General features: G+C 46.9%; 1 protein-coding gene across 3 annotated transcripts in view; it reads left to right on the plus strand.

Annotated features, from left to right (window-relative positions):
* The window catches only part of NFYC (nuclear transcription factor Y subunit gamma), a 187005-nt gene that overhangs the window by 78677 nt on the left and 87821 nt on the right, over window positions 1-20507 (plus strand). For all 3 annotated transcript variants that reach the window (XM_086956550.1, XM_086956553.1, XM_086956552.1), the window contains exons 3-4: window positions 19937-20008; window positions 20384-20497. In XM_086956550.1, coding sequence (XP_086812676.1) covers window positions 19937-20008; window positions 20384-20497 — 186 coding nt within the window. The remainder of the gene's footprint in view (window positions 1-19936; window positions 20009-20383; window positions 20498-20507) is intronic.

A 20507-nucleotide genomic window follows, 5' to 3' on the forward strand; every position in this document is an offset into this window, starting at 1 on the left:
CTCCTCCTACTCAGCAGCGAAGATGGCCAAGATAATGAACACTGCAACGGCTGCACCACAGATGGTCGAGACATGCACTCCCTCAATTATTCCTTTGCCATGTGGAGCAGCAGGATGCGATGGCTGGAGCAGCATTTCTCCAGTGATTCTTTGATCCTCTGCATCTACTTCAGGAGATGAACAAATGTCGAAGAAGCTAGTCTTCGACATCCGCTTCCTGCCCCCAGTATTTACAGCATTCGGTATAATGCGGGTCACCAAGATAAGTCTCATACCATCATAAGAAATTAGGCTATGAATGTAATTCAAAGTATGTTAGGTTACTTTTCTGAATACAAAGGAGCTGTAAAAAATGAACTAGAAGGGTTCTAAATCCTTCCTGAACAACCAAACTTATATGTTCATGAAAACAAAGCCATCCCATATAATCGCATAGTCCTTTTACAATAAACTTGTTTAACAATGGTGGAGTTGTCTAGATTGCAGCCCAAATGCAGAGGGTAGGTATTTGAAGTAGTGTAATCCGCCTATGCTCGGGGTTTGCAGTGTAGTTTTGAGCCGGTATATAATTTAGAGTGAATATGCTGCACATTGACACTGAGTCGTTTTATGTTTGTCAGTGGTGGCCTTAACGGCTCTTTGAACCTAGGAGCCATTTATGCGCCTCACACTGATCACTTAGCTTTTTAGTTTCATATTTTTCCGTTACAGCAGATTGGCCTTCCCCAGTCCCCACATGGAGGTTCTCCTCAGCAATACTCGAGGACAGTCTTTAACCAATCGCTGCTCGAACACGCATGTTTTTCATCTTTTTATTTTTTTCTTCAAGGCCACATTGGGTCCTCCTTTCTTGGTTGAGTGAGAAGCTTTCAAAGTGGTCACAAGTAGGGTATGTATAAAAACTACATGGGTGCTTGCCAAAGGCATATTGGAAATGGAAGCCTCCCTGTTACAGCTGGAACAGGCAGTGGTAAACTCTCAAATTGGACGACCTTCAGGCTGCGTGAGCTGATCTTTTTGATAAACTTGAGTTGCTCCATTGCCTTGACCACACCTCTTACACTGCCCAGTCCTATAATGGAAACAAACCCAGCCTTCTGCTAGCGAGGTTGATTTCTCTCCTCCATATAGGCTCCACCCCATAAGCCATCTCCCTCCCTTTCGGGTAAGCCACACCCAACAAGCCATCAACTCCACGTTCCATCTCTATTTATGCACCCCCACCACTGATGTCAGAAGATGTGTTCATCCAATTTGTCACGGATGTCCCTTTCCTTCGCTATGCTCTCAAATCCCAGTGGGCCCTGGAAGAATCCTTTACAGCCGAAGAGATTGCTCCTCTTTTGAAGGACGTACCCCATTGTAAGGTCCCAGGTATAAAAGGCCTTCCATCCGAGGTCATGACCAGTTTGCTCATATGCTGACACCCACATTACAATTACTCTATGAACCTATTTGTGTGTTGCTCCAAGCCCACCGCCCCAATGCAGCACTAATTTCAACATTGTTGAAACCTCCTAAGGAAACAAAAGACCTCACAGTGCATTGCCCATTATCCATTTTAAGATTCTTACTAAAATCCTGGCCAGTTGTCTTCTCCCGGTACTACTTGAGGTAATACATGAAGAACAGACTGGCTTTGTTTGGCTGGGCCGCACCGCATCTATTAGACCCCTACCGCTCGTGTGAAAACAGGCAAATGTAGCTCTGATTCATTAGCTGTGTTTTGAGGCCCCAGTCGTGCTGCCCCTTTTCACCACTATTGTTTGCCATAGTAATGGAGCCTTTGACGGTTTGCCTAGTCCGAGCTAAATGGGGAATAGTAATTGGGGATAAGATCCATGTAATATAATTCTATGTTGATGCTATCCTGCCTTAAGTTCATGATGCATATAGGGTCTTGCATTCTCAGATTTTTACGAACCTTTCGAGTCTTCAGGTGAACTGGCCTAAATCTTTTATTTTCCTTCTGCAACAATCTAGGCAATATCTTAACCTTTATCACAACAAGGAAGGGGATTGAGGCTTTAAGTGCCGCACCACAAGTCAGGGTCCCAACAGTAACTCAAAGCGAGGGTGCGAATGGTCTGGGATACAACCCCCCTAGAACCCAATTTAGAACAAATAAATTTGTTCCATATATCTATTTTCACAAGTTGACCTCGCACACCAAAAGGCTGTATAGCAAACACAATGTTAGTGTTCAATCAACATTCATTTTATAACCAAGATAAAGTCAAACTGTTCTCCCAAGAAATTAGTACAAGTCAATTTTTCTTCGTTTTGTTCTCTTTATTTGTCGAAACACTCGCAGATAAAAAATAGCGAACCGGAGAGACCAGACGACCACACGCGCACACGACGTACTCGCCGAATTTAAGGCATTGACTTTTGATCTCTTGCTAATTTTTACTGGATCCCTAAATGAAAGGATGTCTAACTAAATCTGCCAACTTTTTAACCATAAATCTTACTATTGGTACACCGGCCAGGACGGATGAGACCTTTAATATAGGAACACACTGCGCAAAGCCCTGAAGAAGTCCGGTTTCGGACGAAACGCGTTGGCTATTTTTTATCTGCGAGTGTTTCGACAAATAAAGAGAACAAAACGAAGAAAAATTGACTTGTACTAATTTCTTGGGAGAACAGTTTGACTTTATCTTGGTTATAAAATGAATGTTGATTGAACACTAACATTGTGTTTGCTATACAGCCTTTTGGTGTGCGAATATCTTAACCTTTGTCTGCATCAAAAATGTGTTTTTATGATAGCTACCCTTGAGTAAGGGCAGTCCTGCCCGAAATGTATTGGGTTTACAGTTCTCATTCTGATGGATACATCTGCCTGTGGATCACTCACCTTTTGAATTATCCCTGCCCCAGCATTCCATGGAAACTTTTTTCCTAGCTCTCCCAAGTCGACTAGAATGCCACAAATGGCATGGCGCTGCTCGCGACTCCATATGATGTCTTCGGAGCCGTAAGAAGACCTCATCTGTGTGCTGACGTCGGTTCCCTTTTTTCCCTGCCATCGGCGCCTAACAGTTTTCTCTAGAACTCTCCATTTTAACTTTTTTTCTATCTTCTACTTCGTGTTGCAGTGGAAATGGCTATTTCGAAGAAGTCTGGTTTTAAGCCCCGCAGAGAGTGTTTGGGCCATATGCCCATCACGGATCCCCATGACTACTGTCCCTGATGTCTTTCTTTGACCATGACGTCGAAGGGTGTTCGTGCTGTCTGAATATGAACCCGAAGGTGCTGAAGGAACGCGAGGCGAAACTCTTCATGGTGCGGGCGAGAAAAGAGAGGGGTCGCAAGTGATCGAAATAGTCGACCTTGCATACTTCGAAGTCGAAGAAGCATAAGAAAAAGAGAAGACATTGATCCCAGCGTCTATCTTCGAAGGGAAGGGCTTTGAGAACATCTTCCCAAGTACAGCGGCGTAGTGATAAACATGCTATCTCCCCGTTCCGCAGGCTACTCCGGCTCCCGATCCGGCTCGGAGGGATTCGCTGGCGCCCAGGGATTCTCTGGCTCACAGGGAGTCTACTCATGCGGCTTCGTTTGTACCCGCTCCGATATCTCCGGTGCCGCAGGCGCAGTCCCCTGTTCGGCACGGATGGCTCCAGGCCAGGGTGTTTCGGATCCTTATCCTCCTTTTCCGGGGTGAGGGGTGGGTCCGTTGCATGTCCTAAATGTTTGGCATGTTTGCCAAGGCATCTTACCCTACCAGTGCACCGTTTGGCCCTGTGTCGTCTTCCCGGATTCAGGCGGCACCGTTGCTCACTTTGGAAGGTCCTCCTTCGATGTCTGGGCTGTCGTCGCTGATCCCGAAGCACCATTCATGGAGAGAACATTGTGAGAAAGTGGCTCAGAATAAGGTACAGTGTGTATAGATTTCACAAACCCTCAGAGGTATAACAGAGGTTAAAGTCAGGACTGACCTTACTCTCAAAAGTGGTAGCTTGGTCGAGCAGTAAGGCAGTACCAGAGGACAGTGTAAAGCATTTGTTGTACACACTAAGTCAGCAAAAGGTTTCTCACACTCAAGGACTGAACCCTAGGCCAATTGTTTTTATATCAACAGATATAGCTTTATTTTTAGAACCAACATATCGAGAAATATACTTTTCTCGATACGAGTACTCTCATGTAGTTACTTTGCAAAGAGGCAATTAACATTGTGAACACAATAGATACAGGGGTTGCAGTAGGCAACATAATTCTAAACATGCTATAGCATTGAGCTCAATGGGTTTTCATCATATATGTACAGTTGATTACTTTGTAGATTACTTTGGTAGTTGTAGGACTGTATCCTAGGTTCAGTCCTGGGGCCTAAGCTAAAACCAATTTAGTAAAATCATTTTAGTTATGGTAGTGATTTCTCAGGAATATTAAGCGGTTATAAAAGTTCACCCTTTCAGTTGCAGGTAAAGTATGATCTTGTTACTTTTGTAATCCAGTCCTAGGCTCATGGATCCAGCACTGGGGTCTCAAAACAGGCGAGTAATTGCGTTTCAGTATTTTGTATGATTTTGACAGAATATTTCAAGTTTTCAAAAGTAGACCCTTAGAAGAAATTTCATAGAAAAGCAGACAATGGATTCCTATGGAGAAAATACAGATTACTAGTAAACCCGGTAAGGATTACTTTTGCGGTTCAGTACTGGCTTCTCCCCTGATCACCGGTGAGTACTTCAGAATTCGGGTTATTTTATATGAATATTTTTAGTTTCCAAAACTTAACACTTAAAAGATTTTTCGAGTCAAACCAGTCAATGTTATCCAATGGCAGGTAAGTGGTTATCGGTTTCCAGGTGTGTACATGGCTGGTGAAGTTAAGGTTCTGGGCATAGACTCTGGGGTCCCCCAGGGTCAGGTAAGTACAGTTGGTTCACCCCCAGCGGCACAGGGGCGCCCGGGTGCAGAGGTAGTTAGGCCCAATGTTATCCAATGAGGGAAAGGGGGCCTCCGGTTGGTGGTGCTGGCTAACAAGTCACGCGGCTGTGGGAGCTGGGCTCCTGGTCACTTGCTCTGGGCAAATGGGGAAAGGTTTTCCTTGAGACAGGTTGTCTGGCACACTCCACCACGACAGCTCCGCTGCAGTCTCTCTGGGGTGGTGAAGGAACCAGCTGACTGCTTGGAACAAGAAGCCTGAACCACCAAGCTTTCTGGTGAAGGATGGGCAGAATGGAAAGCTGGATCACCAGGAGCAGGTCTATGCCGCCTTGCAACTGACATAGATACTGCAGGGGCAGACAAGGGCTTCTGCCACACCTCCATAATCTGCTCTGTAACGAATCATTGAAAGGCAGCAGAGGTTGAACAGAAGAGGAAGGAGAATGCAACACTTCAGTCAAGATATTCAACTTCACCTCCGCAGAGGGCAACTGAAGGTCCAACAGTTTAGCGGCCATCCTGATGATTGAGTGTTAAGGGGCAACGTCCTGTGAAGGCAATGCCTTTGGAGAAGAAAGCTCCCACTCCGAAGTATCCAGGCCACTGGTCTCCCGTAGGCCATCAAAGTTCACAGAGTCGAGGATCTCCCCTTCATGTGTGTGAGAGAGTGCCATCTTTCTTGCATTGGCATGCCCCCACTTTTTTTCTGACTGATGATGTACTTTGACTGAGTGTGCTCTCGGCTCTTGCCAACCAGGTACCCAGGGCCTGTGTTCCTTTCCTAAAACTGTGTTGCAACTAAAACCCAATTGACATCTCTGGCCACCTGTCAGCACCTAGTAGATGGTACCCAGGGCATGGTGACCAGAGAAGACCTCTAAGCGATGCAGCACTTATTGTGCCACCCTTAGGGGCCCTGTACCCTGACACCCACAACCTGCCTTTGCAGGCTGAGTGTGTAAGTACAGAACTAAACGAAGAGTCGACATGGCACACATCCCTGTGTGCCATGCCCACAAAACCCACTGCCCTGGCATACCTCGGTCACCCCTCTAGTTGGGTGCCATATGCCAGTGGTGTGGGCACAGGTGCATGAGCCCTGGGCCCCTACAGTACCCAGGGCCATTCCAGGGCACTGTAAGTGCAATGAGGCCATTAAGAGTATATGGTACTGGGAGGTTGTTATTACGAACTCCACAGCACCATAATGGCTACTTTGAAGGCTGACCAGTTTGGTATCAAACTTCTCAGCACATTAAACCCGCACTGATGCCAGTGTGGGATTTAATGTAAAATGCACCGGAGGGCATCTTGGAGATGCCCCCTGAAAACCTAACCTACAATCCACGTCTGTCTGAGAGGCTGCCTAGGCTGCCACACAGCAGACATGTTGCTGGACCCCTGGGCGGAGAGCCCCCCGGTCTCCTGGGCCTGCAAAAATGCACATCCTGGGCGGGGTGCTAGGTCTCCTCCCCCAGGATGGGCAGGGGGAAGCTACAAAGGCCTGCTGTCTTTGTGAGCTTCTCCAGGCCACTTGCTGTGCTCAGCAACTGGCCCCCACCAGTTCTGACCCCCACTTTGGCTGGAAGACTTGCTGGAAACCCTACGTCAGGAAGGGGGTGTGCCAGCCTGTGCCAACCCCACCCCTCAGGTGGGAGAGGCGAGGTGAATCACAACCCCAGGATCCGGCCATCTTGAAGATGGGGAGCCCTGCCCAATCACAGCTAGGCCCCTGCCCCCATCCCACAGGAGAGGAGCAGACTAGGGGGTGTACCCACCCCAGGACAGGGACCTATTGGTCCTTGCCCTTGCCCTACCTGTAATGCCCCTATATTCAGTATTCAGTAGCACCCTGAACCTTGCTTCCTCAGATCCACTTTTGAAAAACAAGAACAACATTTCCTCATTGTTTTTTTACATGTGATTTACAAAGATTTTATGTTTATATTTGTGAGCTGAGTGAATGCCTAGGATTAAAATTGCACAAGGGGGATCTCATTTACTGACGTTTGTCTTTTGGTACCCTACCCCTTTGGTTGATTGAATCCCTCTCTTTTATTTAAGATTTTCATTACGCCAAAAGACACCCCGGCGCCCCACGTCCCCTTGTGCCTTCCTTTGGGGTACCTACCTCTTCTCCAAGATCCCAACTTACCTCTCGAAGTGGTGGTCACACCTGAAGAATCTCAGTCCCCGAGCCTGCAGCCTTTGTTCACTTTTGAACTTACCCATTGGATAACATTGAGAGTCCGACGAATCAAAAGCACCCTGCTCCCAGCTGCCCAAGTGTCGCTGCAAGTGCAACTACTACCCTACTCTACTTCCCCACTTGCCCTGAGTAAGTGACCAGAAGCTCAGCTCCCACAGCCGCGTGGCCTGCCTGCTTGCAGCCACCAACCAAAGGCCCCCTACCCTCCATTGGATTGCATTGGGCCTACTCTCTCTGCACCCGGCTGCCCCTGTGCCGCTGAGGGTGTGACAACTGTACCTTTCCGACCCTGGGAGACCCCCGAGTCTATACCCAGAACCTTAACCCCACTAGTCGAGTACTCACCTAAAAGCCGATAACTCACTTTCCTTCCATAGGCTAACATTGACTGGTTTTCACTGAAATTTCTTCTAAGTATGGAGTTTTGAGACTTTAAAATATTCCTCTAAAATCAGCCGACTAGTGATTTCTGAAATACTCACCTGGGATCAGGAGAGAAGCCAGTGCTGTACTTTCTAGCTCTACAAAAGGGGGTGGTGATGGACTGAGCATCTGAATCAATCAAACACTCACACCCAGTCAAAAGATCTGGGTTTAATCCATCACCGTTCTTTAGCCCACTCTGCCACCCCAGTTCAGACATGGCTATATGCAAATCAGTCTGACCCTGTGCCTCATGGTGACAGTCCAGCCCGCACTGCCAAGCCATGTCTTCCCTGGACCGGAAACAAGCTTCCAAGGACCGGTTTCTGGCATTCCAGCCGTCTTCAGCCCGGCTTGCTTGAATCCAGTGGCAAAGTGAGCAAGGGACTCACGTCTGAGCATACCCCGCCACACTTATGGCGGCCAAAAGCGGAACAAATGGGGTTGGTGATGGACGGAGCATCTGAATCAAACACTCACACCCAGTCAAAAGATCTGGGTTTAATCCATCACAGTTCTTTAGCCCACTCTGCCACCCCAGTTCAGACATGGCTATATGCAAGTCAGTCTGACCGTGTGCCTCATTGGAACAGTCCAGCCCGAACTGCCAAGCCATGTCTTCCCTGGACCGGAAACAAGCTTCCGAGGACCGATTTCTGGCATTCCAGCCGTCTTCAGCCCGGCTTGCTTGAATCCAGTGGCAAAGTGAGCAAGGGACTCGCGTCTGAGGATATCCTGCCACACTATGGTAGTTCTGCTTTTGACAAGGCACACAGGCAGTGTGCCATGCGGACTTTGTCGTTTTTGTCGGCATAAAGGCAGCAGTGGCTGTTTGCATACATTGGTGAGAGGCCCATAGGGGACCCTCTTCAGTCCCCATGCCCTAGGTACCAGGGTACCATTTGCTGGGGATTTACACGGGGATCTGAAGTTGTGCCAATCATGGTACAGTTTTAATGCAGGCACAGGGACCTAGTTGGCAGGGACCCTGTGCACTTTCGATCTAAACCATATCATGTTCCAGGGGAAAAAGTGGGGGTGGGTCTAACCATGTTAAGAGGCACTTGCATAGCTCCTATAGGAAATGATGCCCAAATATATAGCTGAAAACAGATTTACATCAAACCTGGCATGAAATTAGAATTTCAATCGAAGTGTTCTTTCTTTTCCTGGTGGTCGTTTTTTCACTAGTAGTTTTTGAGATCTTAGTCTTTCAATACATTGCCCAGCAGGATTTAAAGGGTTACCATTTGTGTTTATTATAATTGTTTTTTTTACAAACTTCGATTAGCTGGATTCGGGTGGGGTGGGGGAATCCACCGTCTTGAACCTATAAAGTAGGCTCATTGGAATTTCAAGCTGTGGAAAAAATGTGCAAAACTACTGGGGGGTGGGGGGGGGGGGGGGGGGCGATGGGACCTTCCCCATAGGGGTTCAATCCCAAAGCCAGTGGTTAGGGGCACCCAGATTCATGTAAAATAAAAGGCAATCCTGGTGCAAGTTAGTGGCCATTTTAGGTTCTGTAGTCTATCTGCACTTTGTGCTTGACTTGTGTTGCTTCATACTTGCAAGTTTCACAACGTGTAAAAGCCACACACTAATATGAGTGTTCAGCTTTGCTTGGAAGGCAGGAAGTAGAACGCAGGTGGCCAGGCCATACTCACAACTACATCTATTCAAGGCCAAAAGCTGGGTGCAGCTAGGATTCGGGTCCCGCAGTGAATTAGTTGTAGTACTTTCCACAGAAGTACTTCCCAATCCATTTGAGTAATGCATTATCTTGGAACCATAAAGGTCTCATCTGGCAAAATGTCACCTTCACAGGAAATATTAATCTATACATATGATTTTCTCTCTTGGTGCAACATCTGCTAGATCCTTCTGGCAAGTTTCATCTCTCCTGGACAGCCTAACCATTTCTTTTTCCTGGTGCCACATTTCATGTGGGACCTTAAAAGGATTGTCTGAAAGGAGAAATTGTACCACATCTGGCAGAATTTTTGGCGGTCCATCAGACCTTGAAATCCTTTCATCTTTCGAACCGTGCCGCAGCTATCTTTCTTCCGACACACAATACCACAAAAATGCGTTGTCTAAATAAGCAAGAAGAAACAATGTTCAGATTAATGCAGTTATTTTGGCATTACTGTGGCGAAGAACATTTCCATGGAAAGCGGACAAACTCAGCAGGCACCACCTAGAAGAGCACTAGTTGGTGCTTAACAACTTCATTGTAGAAGACTTCTTTAATACCCCTGGCCTACCTGAAACTGACCAGTTCTCGACTAGAATAGAGAGTGCCAAGAAGAGACTGTACTCCCTTATCTGCTTCCTTGGGAAAACCTTATCTCCAATAACAGTACAGGTGGCCGTATGCTAATAGCGGTCTGTCTGGGACATCCGTTTTAGCTCAAGCCCAAGACTGCTCTTGTGAAACCTTTCTTAACCTTATAGTGGGCTTAGGAGCCGCACCTTTCTTGTTACTGGTTGGCTTTGTCACTCTTTAATTGCTTCTTATTTGCCTGCTGCTGAAGGATTTCCTTCCATTTGTTGTGTTTTACTGTGTACTTTCCATACGCTCCTTTTTCATGTGCTGCTTTTTTAGGTCTGGACTAATATATCCCGCAGGGATAGATGGGTGAGATTATAGTAAGCAGTTCAAAAACTCTACCAGACTGCGGATCGCGTACAGCTCATGTGATCTATGCGCATGCACGCCATCCCAGCCACATAACACCACCATTTGTCTGTGCCTCTGCATCAGACTTCAAAGGCTGCCGCTCCCCTGCCCCGCCCACCACCCCACCACCCCACCACCACCACAGCAATTCCGAGAGCTTGTTCAGGTAGGAGCGGAGCAGTGCCTTTCTGAGCACCGCCTGTATCACAAGCGTTTGCAGTAACGGGCCACTTTGCCTTATCCTTTGCGTCGTTCTTTTTCTAATTCATCTCTGCTTCATACTCCCTCTCTAAGTGACACCCTGCCTCTCTCCTTCACTCTACCTGTCTTGTCTCCCCCTCTCTCCCATCTTGCTACCTCCTCCTGGCTCATCCACCGACACCCCCTTCCGAGCCTTAACTTACCTGCCTTATTCTGCCCTCTCCTGTGTTCTAGTCTGTGCTTCATTCCGGGTTCTTGGTATCAACCACCCTGTCCCACCTTCAATCCACTACTATCTTCCTGCATCCTCCGTCGCCTGACTGTTATCATGCCTTCTGCTACTACTTTCCTCTTCCTACATATCTCTTGCCTACTTAGTTCATGTTCTCAACTTCGGCGACTACCTCTGCCTATCTTTGCCTCTTCTTGCACCTCCTCTTCCTCTCTCTGCACAGCACCTCCTCTTCCTTCTCCCACTTCCTCTCTTCGTTCTATCTTGCTAGGTGGATCCTCTACTCCCTGCCATCTCTGTTCTCAGACTGGATCGCTGTTTTTCCCGTTTTATATATATGATCATTACCGACTACCTTCTGGTTGTCTTCCCCACTCCATTCTTTCTTTGATGCTGCTCATTTGAGTGATTCTTGTCTGTACAATACCACTTGGTCTCTTACTGCCTCGTCTTTTACCAATTCACTCTTCTCATCAACTTATTTTCCTTTACTTTTTCCATGACCTACATGTATAGCCCACATTTATTTACCTTAATGTGTAGCTTTCTTACTCTACCTACTCTTGCCTCATCTAACCTCTTCGCTTCTTACTTCGTTTTGACCCCCATTCTTCCCACTCCCCGCTTCTGTCTCTGCGCTCCCTTCTGCGCATCCCATGCCATTTGTGTTGCGGTTTCCAGCCATGTTTTGCCTTAACATCTGTTGCCCCCGCCATTCCACTGGCTCCCTTACCACCAGCCTCATCTAGTTTCTTTATTATTTGGTCTTTGCTTTCTTGTTCCACTTCCTATTCCACACCCCTTTGTTTCTTTTCCTCCTCTTCTCTGCCCCACCTCACTTTGCTTACATAGACCCAATTCAAAACGGTCTTCTCATCACTTTTGTCTCCTATTTTCCTTCTCTTTTGCCTCCTCGCTCTCTTTGTGTCCTATTTCTGGACATTGTTGTGCTTTGAGGAATGTTTGCAGGCTCCAGTCAGACTGTCTGGTGTGGGTATGAGAGGAGTCTTGGGTGATTGTATGGATTTAAGAGGGGCAGGGGTTTGGTACTGCTAATGTTATTGCCAGTTAGCTACATAGATCTCCTCCCCTCTGATTCATGTGTATTGGCTGTCCCGACCCCATCCTTTAATTTGTGCTGGGATGGGGACGTGGCAGTCGTCGTGCTTGAGATGTAGGAATGTCACTTGCCTTGTGTCCGGGGACAAGTAAAAATGATCCCTGTTCCCTACCCCTCAGCTTCCATGAGTACTATAATGGTCGGGTTCAAACTTTCACTGTTGCTACTTCCTACTTGTTTAAGTCGCTCCGACACAGGCCCATTACCGTTGGCCATTTATTTACAGTATCCGGCTTGGCAGCACGTCTTGTGGTAAACAAAAATGATTATGGGTTATGCCTATACCTGCCAGAGTAGCCCTCCCAAGTGGGGAGCGGATTGTCGCAAATTCATGAAGTCACGTGGTGACATGGCCGCCCCAGCTCGACTCTCATTCTTATTTTCTGACGTAGTTGTTTACACACGTAACTGATGCTGGAAAATAAGCATCCACCCACCCTCCCACCTATATATTTTCAAAGCCAACACATATAAAAATGTCATTTACAATACCAATAGCTCACACTTTCCTAATGCGAGACCTATTGCATTGCAAATGCTTGTTCTTTTTAAGTACTCTAAAAGAGTCATTTCCAGCTGTCTCCCTTATGTACGCCTACCTCCCCTGTTTCCACACATTCATCTCCTGCCCACCCTCCATAGACGTTTGTCCTAACTCCTCCTGCCCATCTACCGTTGTCTGTATGCTTTACCCACCCTTTGTTGTCTGTGTTCTTGCACCAGTCCCTCCAAGCTGTTCTCTCACTTATCTGTGCCTTCTCGACGTCGATCGCCTTCTCGACGCCGAACGTAGAGTCGACGTCTATGTTGAACGGCGATGACGGCGAGCGCCTGCTTGAACCCTCTCGACATCGATGATTGCTCGACGACGAAGCAGTCCTCGACCTCGACGTCTACCTCGTCAGAGGCCTCGACGTCGCTTCGACCCAGATCCCTGGGGAGACTGGGAGCAGACCGCGGTCATTCCTCTCGACGCCGACGTCAAGGCTATTGACGCCGACGGAGCCCGGTGGCGTTTTCTGGCCTTTTCCTTACTGGGGAGCTCCCCAGAGGCCAAAGCACGGGCAGAGGAAGAGGTCCCGTCCTGCCCAGACCTACCTGGACCCTGCTGCTATCTTTGCTCCAATCCTTGGAGCCTGATCTTCTGTCTTTCAGGGTCCTGCTAGAGAATTGCTGGCAGATCTCACAAGTCCCAGGGACATGAGAAGGAGACACAGGATACACACCCTGTGTGGATCTGATTTTGCCTTCTTCCTGGCACATTCGGGGCATTTATCAAATAAGACCGGCATATTTGACAAAAAAAGGGCCAAAAGCACCAGAAAACTCCAGCAAAGTGAAGCAGAAGCACAAATACATCGAGTGAACACTCTAGCACTTGAAGTGCCAAAAAATACACAAAATACCCAAAAAGGCAGAGCTCAATGATCCAAGGTCCTGCTAGCAGGAGCTGGAAAAATGAACTTAAAGTAAAAGGAGTGGGCTGTGCATGCTGGGATACCGAGGGTCTCTAGAGTGTTCCTTAAAGGCAGGTATCCCTTTTCCAGACACATAATGGCAGCCTATAATAATAATAATAATAATGTGATTTATAGAGCCCGAACAGCTACCTCACAAGGAGGTGTCCCGGCGCTAGAAAACGTACCACAGAGGTCCAGGGGCAGGAGAGGGAGACCTAGCGAGGCTGAGAGAAGAGCCAAGTCTTTAGCAGCTTCTTAAAGCAGGGTTCAGATGGAGCCTGCTGGATTGCTTGAGGTAGGGAGTTCCATAGCGCAGAAACATTTGCTGAAAAGGTGCGACCACCAAGGCGTGCCTTTTTTGCTCGTGGGACAGCCAGCAGGATACGGTCATTAGACCGTAGTACACGGTGTTGGGTATACCTAGGAAGGCGTTTTTTTAGGTAGAGTGGGCAGGAGCCATGCAAAGATCTGAACGCGAGTGTCAGGGCTTTGAATTTTATCCGGTTGGCGACAGGAAGCCAATGCAGGGTTCGAAGATGCGGAGAGACTGACTGTTTGAATGGAATTCGCAGTAGCAGCCTCGCAGCCGCATTTTGAACTACCTGCAGTTTATGGATTAAGAATTTAGGGAGGCCCAGGTAAAGACCATTGGCGTAGTCCAGCCGTGAAGTGACAGTTGCATGGACTACCATTTTTCTGCAGCTCTCGGGAAGAAGTTTAAGAAATTTGCGGAGGTTTCTTAATTTACTTAGGCAGCAGCCGGCCACTTGTTGGACATGGGAAGAGAAAGACATCTTAGCATCCCATCTCACTCCAAGGTTTTTTGCCGAATGACTGGGCAAGGGTGAGGGACCCATTTCCACCGGCCACCATAACTCTGGGGCTGGGACAGGGCCTTTACCGAAGAAGATGACTTCGGTTTTATTGGCGTTTAATTTTAGTTTGTTGGTATTCATCCAGTGTGCAATGTCCTGGAGACAGCCTTTAAAATTTGCAAAAGATTCCTGTGTCATTTCCGTGTAAGGGAATACCAACTGGGTGTCGTCGGCATATGAAATTGCCTTAACACCCCAGTTGGCAATGAGCGTAAAAAGGGGGGCCAGGTAGATATTGAACAAGAGAGGACTGAGGGCCGAGCCCTGCGGTACTCCACAGTTGAGGGTTTTAGGTGTGGAAGAGATCGTCCCGAGTGCCACCTACTGCGTTCTCTGAGATAGATAGGAGTTAATCCAGCTCAGCGCGTGGTCTTGAATGCCTGTCTCTACCAGTCGACTAAGTAATCTGGCGTGGTCCACCGTGTCGAAGGCGGCCGATAGATCCAGGAGTACCAGCATAGCTGAACTTCCTGCATCCATCGACCACCTCACTGACTCGGCCACCTCTAAGAGCGCCGTTTCAGTACTGAAACCGGGCCGGAAGCCAGACTGAGTTTCATGGAGAATGTTGCTGGTTTCCACAAATTTACTCAGTTGGCGTTGTATCACTTTTTCCAGCATTTTTCCTGGTGCGGCTAGAAGGGATATTGGGCGGAGGTTCGTCAGATCATCTGGATCCCCATTTGGTTTTTTCTTTAGGGGGAGGAGCGTGGCATGCTTCCAGGCGTCCGGAAAGATTCCTGACGTAATGGAAGAGTTCCAGATACTTTGGAGTGTGGGCGCTACAGAGTCCGCTACGGTGCTCCAAAGTTTAGCCGGACAAGGGTCATCGGGTGAGCCGGATTTACAACGGTTGAGCTCTTGCCTCACCTCGTTCAGAGGGACATGCGCGAACTGGGTGAGGGTTTCTTTTTTTTTCGCTGTTGTACGCTATGTCTTGTTTCTCAGTATTTATAGCTGGACCAAAGGAATCATATACTTTCTTGATTTTATGGTCGAAGTATTCTGAAATTTGCTCACAGAGTAATGGTGTGGGGGTAACTTCTCTCTCAATACATTGAGGTTTGAAGAAGGACTGTACAACTTTGAACACTTGTTTGCTGGATTGTTCTGCCTGCCTAATCGAGTCCGCATAGAAGTGTTTTTTATTATTCCTAATAGCTTTCCGGAATTTTTTTAATGCATCCTTATATATAGCTTTTCCTTCTGGATCGTACTTTTCTCTCCAAAGTCTTTCCAGTTTTTTACAGGCCGCTTTCTCCTCTCTAAGTTCCTGCGTGAACCAGGGAGCTGAGGGGGCTTCTCTTTTAGATAGGGCACGAGAGGCCGGGGCGATAGAGGATACCATTCCTCCTATCCATTCATTAAGAAGTACTGCGTCCCTATTTGGATTATTTGTCAGGAGGGGAGTGGTACGCGCCAGCGCCGGGAGCATAACCTCGGGGGTCAGTTTATTCCATTGTCTTTTCATAAAGTAGCACTTACTAGGCACCTTAGTATCACTTCGGATGTTCAAGGTGACTGTAATAAGTGAATGATCTGACCATATCAGAGGGAGAGGTTTTTCAGGTCGCACATCCTTAATGTTAGTAAAGATAAGATCAATCGTATGGCCCCCAGTATGTGTGGGGCCCTCATTGATCAGTCTGAGGTCGGCCGCATCTAACGTTGTTCGGAGTGTCTCTGCCAAGGCACAATCTACGTTATCCATATGGATATTAAAATCACCCACCACAAGAAAAAGGGGATGAAGAAGTGAACTCTGTACTATTGTATCTAATAGGGAAGTGAGGATGGAGTCTGCGCTGGCCGGGGGGCGATAAATCACTAGCCCTGCTAGTGAGAGCTGAGGGCTAACTTGAAAGCAAAAGTGAAGACCTTCCATACCTTGAATCGTCGTGGCAGCCGAGGATGTCAGTACTAGGTGCTCTTTAAAAATGATCGCTACGCCACCGCCTCTTTTTGTCCCAGGCCGGTTGGCGAGGCATATTTTGAATCCCAGAGGGATAGCCAAAGCGGTAGAGGACAGGCTGTCCTCTTTAATCCATGTTTCAGTTAGGAACAGGATATCCCAGTTCTGCTCTTCTAGTAAGATCCAGATCTCATCAGTGTGTTTGACAAGGGATCTACAATTGAGTAGACCCGCTTTGATGTGGGTTTGAAGGGGGGTTTTAAGGAGGGGCTGTATTGCGGGGGCGGCGCTGTCGAATGTTATCCCACAGTTGCTGCAAGTTAGGACGGGGTCAGGAGTTGCTGGGTCTATAGAGTGGGGGCAGCAGTTGGATGGTAAGTTGAATACCTTGAAGTCCTCACCGGACCATACTGTCTGTCCTCCGGATGTACCGTTTTTGGCAGCATGTCTGGCCCCGGCCGCAGTCTGGTCGCGGACGGGCGCAGACGGGCTTGCCTTAGGCGCTCCCGCTGCGCTCGTCCGCTGCGCTTCCTGGCGAGACACATAATTTATGACTGAAGGGGAGGGCGTCACGGGGGCGTGGCCAGCTGAGGTGGGCGTGTCCGATGACGCGCCTCGCCCTCGGTAGTGGCGGTTGTCAGGGGAACGTTGCAGCGTTACAACACGCTGTTCAGGCGAGATAGAGCAAGTTTTTAAAAAGGTATTTTACAAAGTTTCACACACAATAGTTAAAATCAGTGACAGCACACTCCCGGCTTCCGCCTCAGGAGACTCTACGATACGTGGGAGTCGCGCTTTGAGCTGCGCGCTTTTTTGTAGTCAGGGAGGGGGCGTGGCCAGCTGAGGTGGGCGTGTCCGATGACGCGCCTCGCCCTCGGTAGTGGCGGTTGTCAGGGGAACGTTGCAGCGTTACAACACGCTGTTCAGGCGAGATAGAGCAAGTTTTTAAAAAGGTATTTTACAAAGTTTCACACACAATAGTTAAAATCAGTGACAGCACACTCCCGGCTTCCGCCTCAGGAGACTCTACGATACGTGGGAGTCGCGCTTTGAGCTGCGCGCTTTTTTGTAGTCAGGGAGGGGGCGTGGCCAGCTGAGGTGGGCGTGTCCGATGACGCGCCTCGCCCTCGGTAGTGGCGGTTGTCAGGGGAACGTTGCAGCGTTACAACACGCTGTTCAGGCGAGATAGAGCAAGTTTTTAAAAAAGGTATTTTACAAAGTTTCACACACAAAAATGTATATTTATTAGGAATTGTCCAAGCACCATATTAAAATAACCTGATAGTATGTGAAATAATGACTATCTCCTGGCTATAACTATTGAGGTCGACATGTTTCAGCCGCTACGGTAAACTGACCCGGCTTTCTTCAGGACCTAGATGTTTGTGTGATACACGCTACTGCAGGAAAAGTTTGTAACAAGTGAAAAACTATATATTTAAAGAATATTAAGGTAAAATTGTGGCCTTCGCCACCCTACCCGACATGCAAAATGTGTATTTGCATATAAGAGCTGCCTCTTCTTTCCCAGCTTTATGTGGGAGGAAGGCCTCACCTCACCCGGCTGACTGCTCGGAGAAGGAAGCCCCACTCTGTCCGTCGGTGCTCCAAACTAGACTGCGAGCAGTCTATGGAGGCTTGTCTGTCCATTCCTTCCTCTCTATCATTTCAAGGATTTGGTGAGGGGGGGGAAAGTTTCTCTAAAGGGGGAAACTTGACAGATTGTGTTACATGTGTTAGGAATATCCTTGGCATTTTTAGTTGAAGTACTGGACAGTGTAGCCTTGTAGGGACAGGCTGCATTATTGTCTTTAATGTTCTGTTAAGTGTCTATGCAGGACTGCAATGAAGACAGTTTAAGAGATTATTTTCGTTTGCTCCGGGGTCCACGCACATGGGCGGGACTATTCACTAGATTATGACAATAACCGAGATACCCCTACTACAGAACTGGAGTTACAGGTAAGAAACTACTCCTTATCTGTCTCCCCTCCCTATTTGTTGCTTCATTCCCCAAACCACTTCCCCATTTTCTTGTGTGTGTGGGGGAGAGGGGTGACGGGAGGAGGGGTTAGGGGGGGGGGGTTCTGTCTTACATTGTGGGGATGAAAAATAAGTGTGATTCAACCAAATGTGTGTTAGATTCAGTTTGGATTATTTGAGATGTTTTTAAAACATAAACTAGTTAGAACATCGTACATCTTAAAGGCCTGTGTTATTTTATATTTACATCCTTGTCTACTTCAGAAAAATGTTGCAGGGATCCCACTTGTGCAGAAATATTTTGCTGTTTAAAATTTCAGAAACGGGTAACGTTGATTCTGTTGGTGCATGGGTTGTAAATTGGATGCATGTTTCCTGTGATACGGAACAAGATTTTTAGCTCGTCCTTCTATTTTTAGTACATCCATTAAAAGCATAGATAATCTTTGCTTGCTTATTGGTGTTGTTTGAATTCAAGCTCATTTTAAAGATTGGTTTTGTAGAGTAGCAGCTGTGTATCAGAGCAACTTTTGGTATCTCTTAAACCGAACTGCCATTTATGTGTTGCTTCTGTTTAATTCTGAGTTACTTATAATTTTCTATTTTGGGGCTCCTTATTTTTTTATTTTATTTTATAACCCATGCTTCAAAATTACTTTATTTTCCAATGTAGTCCTACTGTGGAGCTACTTGTGTTCTTCCCTCCCACAGTTCTTGTTTCTTGCACATTCCGCATCATCTGTCCTGACCGTTGATACTTTTTATGTGACATCTGCGGTATTAGATTTGTTGAGTAATTTGTGATTTACAGTGAACCTATAGATGCTTGATATAACTGTTATAGTTCAGCAAATGTAAATGATAGTAACTATTTCTCCCTGTGATCTCAGTAGCTTGCAAGCAACACAGGTCTCACAAGTCACTGCTTGCTTTCACTATGCTTTTCCACTGTAAATAGTACCTTCTGCTTTGTCTGGTTTCAAGGATGGATGATCAGAGTGTAAATGCTCGGAAGGTCCCAGATATTGAACCATCTCTTTTGTTCAGAGTGAGGATCCCCGCACATTCTGTAAAGTTAAAATCAGCTCAATAGTTTTCAATATAAAATTGTCCCTTCAGGGAGAGTAAAGAGTCTTTGGTATTCTTGCCATGGATCACACTGCGCCATGGTGAGGATAGCTAACTTGAGCATTTTCCGGTGTGGAACCAACCTTGGTGGAATTAAGTTTCAGGCCCTTCTTAAGTACTGTAGAGTAAACTCTTCCTTCAAGTCTGTTCTGCAGGTTAGGCGTTCATCAGTAATCTGTTATTGTCCGGAGTATATACATTTGAGGAGGATCTCATTGAAGGTTTATCTGCAGGATTTGATATTTGTTTGCAAAGGTAACTGATGCTACGAATTTCTAACTGAAGGGTCCTCCGTATGTTGCATCATTGTCTAATGGGAGAAGATTATTCGAAGTGTATGTAGGATCCAGGTGAAGGAGAGTAATCTCGCACCACGCAGGGTGTAGCAGGATACCAGCTTGCTCTTTCATGATAAATTATAACCAAATCCAATTCGTTTTCCAGTTATAGAATTCAAAATGGAGCTACTATTTTATTCAATTTTGTGTTTGTAAATTGGGGATGGAATATTCTGGTAACTGAATGCAGTGCATGCCGGCTTGTAAAGTGGACTCCATCTTGCTAAAATTACTGTCCGTATTCAACAGAACAGTAATGCTCACAGCTACATAGTAGATATGCTTAGACCACTCGTTGTGGCCCCTGCTTGTGCCTGCATTCTTTAGGCATGGAGGTTTTCATACATGGAGTATTTAGTCCCCACCACATTCAGCTGATTTTTGAACTGCTCTGTTCTGGTGGCTTAAGCTCATTTTGCTGAACTTGCTCCTGATGACCTTGACTAAATGTTCTTTTGACTCTCTTTCAGAAAGATTTCAGAGTGCAGGAGCTCCCTCTGGCACGTATTAAAAAAATCATGAAGCTGGATGAAGATGTGAAGGTAAATGTCTCTTGTAAACACTGCAGGCCACATCAGACTAGCTTAATGTTGCAAGCTGCCCTAGAGGAATGAGGGGCAAGACGCCTGGGGTTTTGGGTTGGTCCGTTGATGGCATCCTCCGTGCCCAAAAAAGCAGTTGGAAATCCGAGCACTCCCAACAAGGCATGTTGGGATACATGGTCTATTACTAATGTAAACAGAAATGGAGTGGGTAAAAATATAACGAAAAAAGCAACCAAAGAAAATGTTTCATTTTTAGTCCTTATTTTATGGTGTCTTTCGCATGACCCATACCATGCGTTTGTGATGTGATGTGATGTGATGTTCACGGTTATGCGTTGATCAGGAGTCAGCTGTATTCTCTTGTTCATGCAGATGATTAGTGCAGAAGCTCCAGTGCTGTTTGCAAAAGCTGCTCAGATTTTTATCACGGAATTGACCTTACGGGCATGGATTCACACAGAGGATAACAAGCGCAGAACCTTGCAGGTACGTAAAA

Source organism: Lissotriton vulgaris, chromosome 2_1 (assembly GCF_964263255.1).
Source record: "Lissotriton vulgaris chromosome 2_1, aLisVul1.2, whole genome shotgun sequence".
NCBI lineage: Eukaryota > Metazoa > Chordata > Amphibia > Caudata > Salamandridae > Lissotriton > Lissotriton vulgaris.